General features: G+C 57.2%; 4 protein-coding genes across 4 annotated transcripts in view; 3 read left to right on the top strand and 1 right to left on the bottom strand.

Annotated features, from left to right (window-relative positions):
• Window positions 1–898, top strand: part of PTSG_10212 (clathrin associated protein AP47) — a gene marked incomplete at its 3' end in the record, with an annotated part of 4,393 nt that extends 3,495 nt beyond the window's left edge. The window contains exons 11-13 of the mRNA XM_004988494.1: window positions 224–336; window positions 508–589; window positions 800–898. Coding sequence (XP_004988551.1) covers window positions 224–336; window positions 508–589; window positions 800–898 — 294 coding nt within the window. The remainder of the gene's footprint in view (window positions 1–223; window positions 337–507; window positions 590–799) is intronic.
• Window positions 899–1,273: 375 nt separating this feature from the next.
• PTSG_10211 (uncharacterized protein) lies at window positions 1,274–3,756 on the top strand. The gene is made up of 3 exons (XM_004988493.1): window positions 1,274–1,775; window positions 1,972–3,122; window positions 3,364–3,756. Exons 2-3 carry the CDS (start codon window positions 1,972–1,974, stop codon window positions 3,506–3,508), a joined length of 1,296 nt encoding a protein of 431 aa, XP_004988550.1. The 5' UTR covers window positions 1,274–1,775; the 3' UTR covers window positions 3,509–3,756.
• A 438-nt stretch (window positions 3,757–4,194) lies between these two features.
• On the bottom strand, window positions 4,195–10,559 carry PTSG_10210 (tetratricopeptide repeat domain-containing protein; the record flags this gene model as incomplete). Its single annotated transcript, XM_004988492.1, has 8 exons — window positions 4,195–4,485; window positions 4,750–5,099; window positions 5,419–6,686; window positions 6,897–7,392; window positions 7,667–7,834; window positions 8,122–8,313; window positions 8,617–8,656; window positions 9,243–10,559. The coding sequence occupies 8 exons, from the start codon at window positions 10,557–10,559 to the stop codon at window positions 4,195–4,197; spliced, it is 4,122 nt and encodes a 1,373-aa protein (XP_004988549.1).
• Window positions 10,560–10,796: 237 nt separating this feature from the next.
• The window catches only part of PTSG_10209 (uncharacterized protein), a 4,373-nt gene continuing 879 nt past the window's right edge, over window positions 10,797–14,290 (top strand). The window contains exons 1-3 of the mRNA XM_004988491.1: window positions 10,797–11,287; window positions 11,718–13,751; window positions 14,008–14,290. The exon at window positions 14,008–14,290 is cut by the window's right edge and continues 44 nt beyond it. Coding sequence (XP_004988548.1) covers window positions 10,913–11,287; window positions 11,718–13,751; window positions 14,008–14,290 — 2,692 coding nt within the window. The 5' untranslated portion in view covers window positions 10,797–10,912. The remainder of the gene's footprint in view (window positions 11,288–11,717; window positions 13,752–14,007) is intronic.

The raw sequence follows: 14,290 nt of genomic DNA, 5'->3' as shown, positions 1-14,290 counted from the left end.
GTGCTCACACCCGCACGTGTTGCTGCCGCCAGCTTTCAATCATGTGGTGCTCACACCCGCACGTGTTGCTGCCGCCAGCTTTCAATCATGTGCTGCTGCACCAGTCATTTCAATACGCACGCTGATGACGTACCCGTACACGTACACACTGCTTTGCACGTCCGCACATCCACGCACATTTGCACACATCCACACCCACATCCACACCTTGCGTCACGCACAGGTGTCGACTGGCAGCTGCAAGTACTCGCCTGAGACCAGCAGCATTGTGTGGACCATCAAGCAGTTTCCTGGCGGTCACGAGTTCTTCATGCGCGCGCACTTCAACCTGCCCAGGTTTGGTTCCGGTTGACACGCCGTGCTCGCGTAAATGTTTGCGTTTATGTGTTACCTGGCTGTTTGAGTTACACGTGCAATGCTTGTGGCAAAACACAGCCCCCCCATACCCTTCATGCCTAACTCGTTCGCACTCACAATACGCACAATGACACGCACACCCTTGCGCAGTGTGGAGAGCGAAGAAGTTGAGCAGCGCCCGCCGATTCAAGTGCAGTTTGAAATCCCGTACTTTACAACATCCGGTGTTCAGGTGCGTGACCGCTCTGCTCTTTCTTTGCTGTGTTGTCCTTGGCCATGTGTGCGTGTGTGTGTGTGTGTGTGTGTGTGTGTGTGTGTGTGTGTGTGTGTGTGTGTGTGTGTGTGTGTGTGGCGCTTCCCTGACGTGGGTGCTGCGCCCAGCTGGCGTTTGCTCACTTGTGCTCACACCTCACACTGCATGTTTGTTCCTATGTGCGCGCAGGTTCGGTATCTGAAGGTTGTGGAGAAGAGCGGCTACCAGGCGCTGCCGTGGGTGCGCTACATCACAAAGAACGGGGACTACCAAGTCCGAACCATGTAATCGCCGCGCCAAGACGTAGCTTGACCCTCCGAACAACAACAACAACAACAACAACAACAACAACAACAACAACAACAACAACAACAACAACAACAACAACAACAACAACAACCTCCCTGTGTCGCTGTAAGCCTCATGCAAGTCATGTGCGTGCTCCAGCAAACAAGTGCCCTTCCTTGTTTCATTCACGTTTGCTCTTCGCAACTTGTTTCTACACTGTGCCGTTATGCCGTCCCTTTGCTTCTTTGCTGTTTGTGCTGTGCTGTCGCCTGTCCTGCCTGGTGTTGCTTCACCGCTCAACGGCCACAACAACAAACCGCAAACTCCTACAAAACCGCGCGCGCGTGCGAAGAACGACACCGCTTTTTGCCCTGAGCAGTTTTGTACACAACATCGTCATAAGTCTTGCTGTTGCGTGCATGCATGGTTTTGGCGGGAAAACACTTTGGCCTTTCGGCAAATCTTACACGTGGCTCGGTTGTCTGCACAAACCTCAGCAAATGTGTGGACACTCTGTTTGACGTCTGCGAAGCGGTGTCTACGAGGCGCTTGTTGTCTGCTACCGTGCCGTCTGTGTTTGTGCTGAAGTGTCATCACGGTATGAGGGCTTGCGCGTGAGCTATGAGCCATGGTCGTGTCTGCACATCGACCATTTACCCTTGCATCTTCCAGACTCACATCAGACCACCAAGTATCCATATCGCTTGCTTCTCGCGCGTGTTCGTTCGTGTGCAGTGTGGCGTTGCATTTTGCATCTCACTCGTATCAGCAACTACCGGTGCTGAGGGCTGCTTCGACATACACACGACAGCGACAGCGAGGAGAAGATCCAGAGACGTCCAGCACCAACTGATTGAGCGTGTCAGAAGTGACAGAGGTTAGCAAACCATGGCACGCCCACTGTGCTACTGTCTGCTGAGCACATGTTTCCGTCTTCCCCCCCCCGCCGGTTTTACCTGTGTGCACAACCACACTTGTGTGTATGTTGGAAGCGACTGCACACACACACACACGCACACACACACACACACGTACACTCCACTGACTGACGTTACACGCTTCATTCTCCGCAGATGTCCTCGAACGATGTGTTTGGGGCAGGCAGGGATCAGGACGGGGCTGTGTCTAATGGAAGCGGGCAAGCTGCATTCAACAGCCACGACCAGGCCCGCCCGTTTGTGCAAGCCCCCGGCATGAACTGGTACAAGGCCACACCCCACTTCGATGATGCTGCAAGCTCCAGCCCCAGCAGCAAGCAGAACCCAGGCTCTGGAGCTCTTGGGCCGTTGCAGCCCAACAACAATGAGTCCTCCCCGGCCACTGCTACGACTGCTCAGCGCACCCTGAGCCCCCGTGTTCAAGACCGCAGCGGCTTCTCAGACGGTGGCATCAGCTCCATGTCCAACAGCATGCTTCACACCAGCACGCCCATTAAAGATGGGAATGGCACCCCCACCTCAAGCAGCACCAGCACCACGCCCAGCCACGGCAGTCTCAGAGGAGATGCAAGCAGCTACGCCGTGCAACAGCCGAACCATCAGCAGCAGCAACAGCAACAGCAGCAACAGCAACAGCAGCAACAGCAACAGCAACAGCAGAAACAGCCAGGCAAACAACAGCAGCAGTCCTCATCAAGTCTTCCGGGTCTCCCAAGAGACCCTCAACAAGCTCCGCAAACGGCGGTTCAAGCCAACAACTACAACGCATCAGCTGGACGTATGGGCCCTGCCCCTGCTCAACTCGCGCCAGCATCACGTAGCATGCCGCCTCGTGCCACCTTTGCTGAAACCCAGGCAGCCCCACCACCAGCCACCCCAGTCGCTCCAGCTGACCAAACCACTGCCGTGTCACACGCCTCCGCCTTCAGCAACAGCGGCAACAATGGTAGCAATGGCAACACCAGCACCGCCACCACCACTACCACCACCTCCTCCTCGTCTTCCTCCTCCAACAACCACAACAACAATAGCAGCAGCAGCCCCATCCCCGCTCTAAGCAGCATCACCCCCACCACCCCTGAGATTCCCAGCACCCTGGCGATGCTTTACGCCACGTCGATGGTTCCACAACACGCAAGTCTGCATTCTTGTGCTCAGCTTCCTGATCCACACCCAGCCAAGTTTGCCAAGACCAGTCAAGATTACCGACGAGCCATGATAGATGACCTGTACGATGCTGGAGAAGTAGCAGAAATGACCGTGACTGGCCTCGACCAGCACTCAAAGCAAGTTTCCCAGTTGCGTGTTGGTGAGGGTTGGGGGCGGGGGTGTGAGGAAGATGTACATTCAGAACCAACCAACAAAGCTACAAAGGGCTTGGGCTACGATTGTCTTTGCATGTGCGTTGACATGCTGAGCTGCTGTCATGCTGACCTGCCCTTGAGACAACCCCGGCCTCTCACGCAGTTGTTTACGCTCGATTGCTGACTTGCCTTTACGCCTCATCACAAACATTTACATGCACAGAAGCCATCAAGGCAGTGTGATGCAGTGCACAAGGCGCCTGAATGAAATCATTGCCCAGCTGGAAAACAGGCTCCGCGAGCGCCGCAACGCCCGCCAGCAACTGCAGGACAGTTTGAAGGAAATGCTCGAGTTCTGGCAAGCTTGAGGTGTTAGTGAGGAGGAATGAGAATGAGGCGAAGATGGCCCGTGCTGTTCATGCACCCAACAACAGCGTGGCTTCTCTTACTCGCAACACATACCTGAAGTTGCTTCACATCAGTGCACTTCAACACAGCACCCAATTACAACACAACATTTCGCCTAACATCCAAATCCCACATTGCAACCCCAAGAACACTTGCCACTGTCCGTCAGCAACAACAACCACAACAACAACAACCACAACAACAACAACCACAACAACCACAACCACAACAACAACAACAACAACAACCACAACAACAACAACAACAACAACAACAACAACCAACCAACCAACCAACCAACCAACCAACCAACCAGCCAACCACTCACATCAGTACTCGTCACTCTGCTTCTCTTGCTGTTTTTTTGTGTGTCCATGCGTCTTCTGTGTTCATGTGTGTTCTATTCACACACGCTTGTCATGGTGATGTGTATGCCGTGGTGTAACAGCAGCAGTGGATGCATGGGCAATAAAGCAACGCGGTGATGCAACCTTGGGGTGCATGCATAGCACATGATGAAACAACAGAAGACACAAAACAAGAGATGGCACAAAAGAAGAGACGACACACACACACACACACACACATACACACACACAGAGGTGTTGGCGGATGTGCAGGTGTGTGTGTGTGTGTTCATGCATGCTCAGAATACGAGCGCAAGGCAGCTGGAAGACAGGCGCACATCAGCGCGCTGCCACGTGTCGTCCAGCTGCTGCTGGACCTTGGCAACATCGGCAGGGGAGTACTTCTGGGGCTGCTGTTGCATTGCGGCAATCAGCCCAAACAGAGACCAGCCGTTGTTGGGGTACTCGTGCAGGTCAGCACGGTACACGGCATCTGCATCCACGTAGCGCTGTGCATTGAGATACGCTTGTCCAAGACACTGGCGCAAGGGCATGTGGAAGTCTGGCGGCTCGTCATACGGCCACGACGTCTGTATGACATGGCGAGGAAGCGAGGAGAAGGGACGGGTTGTCGGTGAAGGTGGGGGGGGGATTGAACGCGAGTGTGAGCAAACATGTGGCACTGCCTGTAGAGGGGTGAGATGCAGATGCCTATGCAGAAACCACAGTGACGCAAACAAACACACAACGTGTGGAATACACAAGCACGCACACACGCAAAGCAAAGCAAAGCAAAGCAGAGCAAAGCAAAGCAAAGCAAAGCAAGCGAACAAGCAGGATACTAACGAACACACCTGCTCGCCGACAGCGGATTGCATAAACTGAACGGCCCTGTGGGTGTCGCTGGCTTGGGCGGCGAGGGTGGCGCGCAGAGCCATCTCTGCCACAATGGCGTATTTGTAAAATCGGCCCGTCAAGTTCTTCTTCTCGAGCGCGAGCGCCTGCAAGCACGCCTCCGCAGCTGTTCGGTTGCCCGTATGTGCGTAGGCGGTGCCGAGCGCATAGTTGGCGAGGGCATGCTGGTACGGCCAGTCGCGCGGCATCTCAAGCGGCGTGGCGAGCACATCAGACCACCGGCCAAAGCGCACGTGCGTGGTCATGGGAATGTGCCAGCCAAGATCAGGGCCGGGCCCATCGGGGCGGTCTGCAATGTGGGGCCACAGCGCACGAGTTAAAATCAAGGGATGCGCAGGACAGCAACCCACAAACAAGGGAGTTAGGGCAAGCAAGGGAGTGAAAGCAGCCGCGATGCCATTTCAGACTTGCACAACAATACAAAATGAACACACCTACACCCACACACATACACACACACACACACACACGCACACACACCCGTACCCACCCACACACATACACACACACACACACACACACACCTACCCACCCATCCACACCCACACACACACACACACACACACACACACACACACACACACACACACACACACACACACACACACCTGGGGCGGCGCGGTAGACGTTGTGGAGCGTGACGCCAAAATCGCGTGCCACCTGGCTCTGACCGTCCATGCAAGCGCCATAGATGAGGAAGGCGAGATTATGACCCGGCCCATACGGAAGCAAGCCGTGCTTGAGCCACGCTGCATCAGAGGCGTGTGCAATGCGGTTGACCGTGACCACGTCCCCATAGCGGCCAACGCGCAGGTATACGTGCCCAGACATGTGCTGGATGTGCTGCCACTGCGTTGTGTTGAACCGTCGCTGGAAGTCGAGTGCAGACGGCAGGCCGCGGCCCGCGCTCTCCGGCCCAAAGCCAGGGGCACTTGGCTCCGTGATGTGGATGTACAAGTGCTGCACAAGCGGGTGGGCGCCGTGCATGCCGGGCGCTGTCAGGTTGAGTGCCGCCTCCAGCACGCGCGTCACCTGCGCAATCTCCGGGAAGGGCTTGCCTGTGGTGGTGTTGTAGAAGCGGTACCCGCCAATCACAGCGTGCAGCATCATGACGGCCTCGCTGTACAGCGCAGCCACGTCGGCGTCCTTGGCCACCCAACTTGTGCTGTTGAGGGCAGTGGCGTAGGCACGGAAGAGGTGCGTCTGGTTGGCGCTGCTGTCGGTGCTGTAGCGTTTGGACATGGCGGAGATCAGGAACAGCTCCTTGTCCGACAGTTGTCCTTGCTGCTTGCGTGCAAGGGCAAGAGCCTTGGCAGCCTGCTTGGCTCCGTCACCGCAGGCAGGCGAGCTGCACACGGGCACGTTGATCACGGGCCCCGCCGCATAGGCAAGCCCCCAGTAGCACATGGCGCAGGTCGGGTCGAGCTGTGCGCACTCGCCAAAGAAGCGAGCTGCTGCGTCGTGGGCAAACCCAAACGTCAGCTGCATGCCTTCATCAAATGCGTGCTGCGCGCCAGTCACGTTGGTGTTGATGGGCATGGTGTAGTTGGTGAGGCGCGGGGCCCACGGTGGCGGCGACGGCGCTGTCGTTGTCGTTGACACTGTCGTTGTCGCGCTTGTTGTCGTTGAGGCTGAGCTTGAGGTCGTGCTGGTGCCACACGACGAGCTGACGAGGGCTGTTGCGATCATGCCCCTGTCGGAGTGTGGGCTCATGTGGCAGTGGTACGGCACAAGGCCCTCGTATGTCATGGGCCGAAACCTCACGCGGACCGACCCGGCGACGGGCGTCGTCACTGTATCGCGCCAGTCCCCAACCTCGTAGTCGTAGCTCAAGCCGCCGTTGCTGTCGTCAACAACCTGGAACTTGAACGTGTGCCTGTGCGTGCGTGTGTGTGTGTGTGTGGGTGTGCGTGAGGGTGTAAAATAGCATACATCGGGATCCAGGGAATGTCATCTGAACGTCACAACAGCAACACATGCATACAAGCAAAAACACACATACAGACACAGACACAGACACACAGACACAGACACGTAAGCAGACAAAATGCAAACAAGGTGCCAGCAGCACATTGCCCATCCATACATGTGGAAGCCGTGGCTGATGGTGACGGGGTGTTGGTATTTCTTCAGCAGCTTGCCAGATGCCGCTGTGCGGTTCATGGTGGAGAGGCAGAGCGGCTGCGATGCATTGCAGATCCAGATGGGGTTCACAACGGTCCACTCGGCTGTAGCCGTGGACGGCTGCAGGCATGTGCTGGGACGCAGGCTGGCATTGAACGCGCGCCCCGAAATGCCGTAAATTGGCACATCTGTCAAGCCCTGCGTATTGTTGATCATGTACAGCAGGTCCCACTGCACAGTGTGATATGAGGCGGGCGTTGTGTCGCGTGTGTCGGTGAGGTAGGCGGGAAGAGACGGGAGCTTCGTGGGGCGTGTCATGTTCATGCTGTCACCGTCCACATCCACCAGGGCCAGAATGCCAGACGCAAAGCCTTGCTGCTGCCCAAAGTTGAGCACATCTGGATTCTCGCGCGACATGAGGTAGTGCAGGCCTTGCTTCTCGCACATCACAGCAATGTCTGCTCAGCCAGGTGTTGCGTATTCATGTACGTCAGTGAAGTTTACGTGTGTGAACGTGAGAGAGAGGGAGCGTGTGTGTGTGAGTGTGTGAGCGTGAGTGTGTGAGCGTGAGTGTGTGAGCGTGAGTGTGTGAGCGTGAGTGTGTAAGCGATGAGCCATCGCAGTCATTGCAAAACTCTCTCACTCTCTCTCACACACAGACACAGACAGGCACAGACACGCACACTCGCAGACGCACAGGGCGCTGTTGTGCATATGGACTAGCAGGCGTACCAGCGCGCGATCCTGGTGGAAGGACGAGGGGAGCGCTGTTGTTCTTTAGACGCGGTGCGTTGAGATACACGCCGTCCATTGCAAGCACGAGCGTTTCGCAGCCGGGCACAGTCAGGGACAGGCTGGCTTGGTGGGCGGCATTAAGCGTGCGCCACCGCTGCCATTCGCCTGCATTGTTGTGTGCGTGTGTGTGTGTGTGTCAAAGTGAGGGGACAGGTCTATATGTGTGTATGTGTGTATGTGTGTATGTGTGTTTGTGTATGTGTGTATGTGTGTATGTGTGTATGTGTGTATGTGTCCACCTTGCGACCGCAGACAGACACAGACAAGACAACAGGCACACACACAAACACACACACACACACACAGGCACACACAGGCACACACAAAGACACACACAAAGACACATACACACACACACACACACACACACACACACACGCAGAGAAAGGTACCTGGGCGCACGGTGATGACGGGCTGGTATTGGCCGTTGACAATAAAGTAGTTGCCTGGGATGGGGTGGCCTGCGTGCGGGTCTGTGAACGAGAGGTTGAGGGGCATTTGGTCGGTGCTGAAGGAGCGGATGGTGGAGAGAGACCCGGCGCCGTCCAACCCGTGGCAGCGCGACAAATTGGACGTGTGCGGGCCTACATGTGCGTGTGTGTGTATGCGTATGCGTGTGCGTGTGTGTGTATGCGTATGTGTGTGCGTATGTGTGTGTGTGTGTTTGGAGTTCCAGCGAGAGGAGACAGCCATGAGGTGAATGGGAGGATGGAGATGCGAAGCAGGAAAGCATGAACAAGCAAACAACACACCCAGGCAGGGCAGCGAGCAAAATAGTTGTCCAAGCATGCAGCGCATCGTGATTCACGGGAGGCGAATATGATACAATAGACACACCAAACATCCTCCCCACACACAACCAGGCAGGTACATTGCCCGCTGCTTACAGTTGATGTCGTTGGTGGTGTAGTTAAAGTACTCGACGCTCTGCATGACGAGAACGACGTCCCTTCATTGCCTTGAGCGCCGATGGGAGAGAGCGAGGATCGTCTTCCACAATCAGCATCCCAGCCATACCGTTGGCAAGCTGCGCGGAGTACGTCATACTGTCCTCGTCCATGCCTTAACTAGCTTCTAGGGCTAAAGTGTTCGAGCTGCAGGGTCGCAGTGACCACGTCAGACACTGAGTCACTTTCATTAGACTAGCTTCGAGGCGACAAGACGTATAATAGTCCTTTGGAGGGAGAGAGGAAGGATCGTTTTCCACCATTCACCATCCCAGCCATACGGTTGGCAAGCTGAAGACATACGCAAGTCGTGCACGTTGAAAGGGCAACAGGTGAGAGGTTGTACAAAGACATCGTGGGGCGCAAGTGACACAAGTGCATGAATGTCATAACCAGCAGGTTCAACGCACACACACACACACACACACACACACACACACACACAGACGCAGACAGACACACACGCACACGCACGCACACACACACACACACACACAGACACACACACAGACACAGAATGCAGAGTGGCTGCACCAGCCACACCACCATCTCTGCCAGCTTTGTACCTGCAGGGAGACGGATCCGTGAAAGTGCGGGTGGTACCAGTTTGAGCCAGGGGCGTGGTCGCCAGGTACCTGGTACTCGAGCGCCCTCGACTGCCCCGGAAACACGCCAGAGTACACGTCGTGCGGCTCCGTCCACAGGCCGTGCAGATGCAGGTTGGTCACGTTAGGGCAGCGGTAGAAGTTGACATCGGCGCCGCCGCCATCTTGGGTTGCACGGCACGACACAGGATGCGGGTCCAGGTCGTTGATGAGAGAGATGCCGATGGTGTCGCCCGGGTGCACGCGCAGTGTTGGGCCTGGCGTGCTTCCCTCGTAGCTGCGCACGTTGAAGGAGAGGGGCCCTTCCAGCCTTGACGTGGTCACACGCAGTGTTGTCTCCAGCCGACCGCTGATGGACTTGCGCACCTCTGGCTCAATCAATCGGTTGTGGAAGAGTTTGGAGATGTACGTGTCAATGTCTGGGGCAAACGTCGTGTTGGGCAGAATGTGGCAGCGAGAACACACAACCTGGTCCTGCACATTCTGGCGGATGAACGCAGAGGCGTCCGTGGCCAGAGAGCGGCCGCTGCGCGCATGTTTTGACCCCGCCGCCAACGACATAGATGAGGATGATGATGATGATGATGATGATGATGATGATGATGATGATGATGGCGGCGTGCCTTCAAGCATTGCGCTGACGGTTGCAGCCCTGTTGGCTTCTGGCAGGAGCGGGATGCCGCGAGGAAAGGACTGGGTCGCTTTGGTCTTGTCGCTGAGATGGTGGATGTAGATGAGGGCCGCCTCATAGCACCGCCCAGCATGGGCGAGCTCGTGAAGCGGGAGCTCGTTCTCCGCGACAGTGCTGGCCTGTCCCAACTCTGCTTCGCCTTTGTCTTTGTCTTTGTTGTTGGTTGTGTTGAGGAGAGCAAGCTCCGTTTGCCAGTTGTGTTGGAACTCTGCCAGGGAGTTGAAGCGAAGGCGGCGGCGATCGCGGCGCTGCGTGTATTGCTGGTTGAAGAGGCGAGCGTCGGCGTCGTTGAGGGTGGCCTGGAACAGGTCCAGCAAGGCGTCGTGCAGGTCCTCGAATCCGTAGGCCTCGCAGGGGACGGCCGTGTGCTTGAAGCCAAGCGCATGCGCGTCAATGTGCCTGTTGAGGGTGGTGGCCACCTCGGCTGCGTCCTTTCCGACAAAGTGTGGCCCGGGCTTTGGTGTCCTGGCTCGCAGGGCATCCTGGCGCATCGTCCCCCTGGCTGCGCTTGCAGCTGCAGCAGCAGGTGTCACTGTACACGACACCACCAGCAACGCAGCGCAGCACACAGCCACTGCTGCCCACATCGTGGTGGAGGTGATGAGGGAGGGAGGAAGTGAGATGTGAGGAGGTGAGATGTGAGGCGTACAACCGAGCCGGAACAAGAGTGAAAAGAGTGGAGGGGATGAAGGCAAACTAAGTGCTGTGTGTGTGTGGCAAGCAAGCAAGAAGAGCGCCGTTTGAGTGTTGTTGGTGTGGTGTCCTCATCAGGCGTCACAACATGAGATTGCGTAAATTTGGTTTAAATCATTCATCAGAATTCTCACAGGACTGCTGCTGCTCCAACCAAGCAGAACAACACCCACGATCACTCTTCTTCACATGCACTCACCACTACAACACAACAACAACAACACAACAACACAATACAACAACCACGATGACCATGGCTGCGACTGCTGGGATGCTTGTGGCAGTGGTGTGGTGCTGTTGCTGCTTGGCAGCGCTGCCTTTTGGTGTGGTGCACGGAGCGCCCGTGACGCAGGAGCGTGCGGGCGTCCGGCTTCAGCATGCGAAGCACGGCGTTGCCAATGACGCCTCTGACAGCGTTTGCAGTGGCCATGGAACCAAGTTCCTTGCAGAGGAGGCATCGCTCGGCTTCACGGAATGCCAGTGCTTCCAGTGCTACGAGGGCCCCAACTGCGAGACCCTCACGGCAAACTGCTCTCTGGAAACCCGCGTTGCGGAGGCCACCTTGTTTACCCCTTGGTTCACAAACACCAACAAGGGCAACCTCTCCCTGACTATCAGCCCGGTAGGTCAGGCCGTTCTATGTGTGTAAATGTGCGTGTATGTGTAAATGTGCGTGTGTGTGTATATGCGGTGTGTGCGTGTGTATGTGTGTACGTGTGTGTGTGAATGTGTGTGTGTGTGTGTGTGTGGACGTTTCCGTTGTGTGTGCTTTTACGTTTCGGCGCATGCAAACTTGTACCCAACTCACACCATCATGCCTCATCCTGCCACACCCTGCTCATCCTTCATCCCTTGCAACCTAAATTTCCAATCCACTCACATATTCCCTCATCCCGCCACACACACACACACACACACACACACACACACACACACACACACACACACACACACACACACACCACACACACACACACACCACACACACACACACACACACACACACACACACACGCACACACACGCCCTCTCTCTTTCTCAACGCCATGCAGCACTACCATCCGGGGTATCTTCGGTCCCCGCGCGTGTTTCCGCCCTCGTCGCTGCCAGATGACACGAGCTTCGATGCCATCAGCCGCATCCTGAACGCGTCCATCCGAGAGCTGCACACGCGCGTCGGCAACGTGGACCCGACCAACTACACGCTCGTCCTCGGCGCTGGCGGGGTGCAGCTCATCGACGCTGCCCTGTATGCGCTGACGCAAGGGCCCAACCGCCACAAGACCATGCACGTGTTCGCCGAGAAGCCGTACTACCCGCACTTCCGCATGGCATCGGACCTCAACCCGCTCACCAACTGGACGGACGAGGGCAAGCGCATGTGTTCGGAGGACCCTTCGTCGCTCATCGAGGTCGTCACCAGCCCAAACAACCCGGATGGGCGCCGCATGACCCCAATCTGCCCGCGCGCGTTCCGCATCACAGACTACGTGTACCGCTGGCCCCACTACGCCGCCGCTGACACAACCCTGCACGGCGGTGACATCATGATCTTCTCCTTCTCCAAGCTGAGCGGGTACGCTGCGAGCCGCATTGGCTGGGCCTTTGTGCGCGACCCAGCCGTGGCCAGCATCATGAGCCAGTACATGTGGCTGCAGTCCACAGCCCCCGCCGTCGAGTCACAGCTGCGCGCCGCCAAGTCCCTGCAGGCAATTGTTGCCAGCATGGATGCACCCATCACCAGCAACACCAACTTCTTCGGCTATGCACGCGCGGCGCTGGCCGACCGGTGGTCGCGCCTGCACAGCGTGTTTGACAAGCAGACGCGCTTCAAGCTCGACTGCACCGACGGCAACCTGTTCATGTGGATCCGTTGCACACACGAGGACGACACGCACGACTGCGCCGCCCCATTTGCCGCTGTCGGCATCACAACCGAGACGGGCGTGAACTACGGCGCGGGCACAGATGTGGTGCGCATCTGCATGGGCCACCACGACTCGACGTTTGAGCTGCTGATGGATCGCCTCGCCGCCCTCATGCACAGCGGCGAGCGGACAGAACCGATGATTGCGTCAGACGCCGCACTGCGCTCTGCTGACGTCAGCACCGACGCCCGCGCTCAGCCAGCACACGGTGTATCTAGCACCACCACCACCAGCACCAACTACGGTATCAGCAGTGACATCAGCACTTCCTCGTCCTCGTCCTCGTCCTCGTCCCCCTCCTCCTCTGCGCCTGCGTTGGTTGAGGGCCAGGGTGTGGTTGGTCGTGCCGATGTGCGTCGTGCCGCCACCAAGGTGCCCCGCCCGTCATTCAGGGGCGCAGACTTCACGGACATGTCAACGCGGCTGAACGGGCACCTGCAGAAGTACACCTCATATGGGGTGTCATTTGAACCCTGTGACACCTTCACGGTGGGCGACTTGCACAATGTCACGCGCATGTTGCACGCGGCGCGCCAGCCCACGCTGCAAGACATCTACCTCGCCACCAACGACAGCCGGCGCAACGCGTTTGGTCGCCTGGACCAGACCCTGGAGGGAAACATTGCCACGGAACAGGCTGTGGCGTCCACGGGGGACCACGCCCACGCGCTCGTGCGTGACGCGCTGTGCCACCGCCTGGTCATGCAGTTTGTGCATCACCTCTCTGAGCAGCAGCGGCGCGACGGTGGCCGGGGCCTCGTCATGCCCATGCTGCCGAACGCATATCATCACCCGGACCAGACACAGGATGTCGTTGCCAGCATCGCTGCTGCAGGCCCTGGTGATGATGGTCGTGCAGTGGCTGACGACGCTGCTGTTGGTTCTGTTGGTGCTGCTGGCACGAGCACGGTTGAGACGCTGCATGTCGCCCGCCAGATGTACGACGAGGCAACCAAGTGCATCGTGTGCCACATTGCCTCCAACAGCACAGGTGACAGCACTTCAACAAGTGGCAGCCATGGAGACAACACGCCTGCGGCCGCCACCGCTGGGGAGAGACCGGATGTTCCGCTGTGGCCCGAGGAGTTTGACGTTCGTTTTGGTCTCACCACGTCCCACGGCAAGAACGTCTCCAGCCACATGTACTTCAGCAGCAAGGTACTGGTTTGTGCATATGTGTGTAAGTGTGTGCATGTGTCAGTGTGTTGTTCGTGTGTGCATGTGTCTGCGTGTTGTTCGTGTGTGCATGCGCGTGTGTGCATGGCAAGTGGTACGGTTGGACATCACGTCCTCACTTGCACTCGTTGTGCTGTTGTTCTCTTCTTCTCACCACCACCACCACCACCACCACCACCACCACCACCACCACCACCACCACTACCACCACCTTTCCTTCCACATGCGATGCGCAAAGGTGCCTGGGATGCACATCTACCATGAGGAGTGCGTGCAGAACTTCCTGCCACAGCTGCCGCTGGTGAAAGGGCCTTGCAGCCTCACGTTCCACTCCAACGGGCTGTGGTTCATGTGGCCAAACGCAACAACAGGCATCGACAACTGCTGCACGGTGGTGCTTACAGACATGAGCGCAAACCTCGGGCTGGATGAGCTGGATGGATTTGACTTTGTGAAGAACACCACAACAACAGACTACTTTGGTCACACTGTTCAGGCCGAGCAGTGGACAAATGGGCCGC

This window comes from Salpingoeca rosetta, assembly GCF_000188695.1.
Source record: "Salpingoeca rosetta unplaced genomic scaffold supercont1.35, whole genome shotgun sequence".
NCBI classification, from domain to species: domain Eukaryota; class Choanoflagellata; order Craspedida; family Salpingoecidae; genus Salpingoeca; species Salpingoeca rosetta.
Note: the sequence above shows the minus strand (reverse complement) of the source record. Positions and strands in the feature narration are given on the sequence as shown.

What these genes read in the sequence shown, in the direction of transcription:
- PTSG_10211 (XM_004988493.1), top strand. Translation starts at nt 1,972, where the DNA reads ATGTCCTCGAACGATGTGTTTGGGGCAGGCAGGGATCAGGACGGGGCT. An exon ending in GGCCTCGACCAGCACTCAAA is followed by an intron (nt 3,123 to 3,363) that starts GCAAGTTTCCCA and finishes TTACATGCACAG; the next exon opens with AAGCCATCAAGGCAGTGTGA.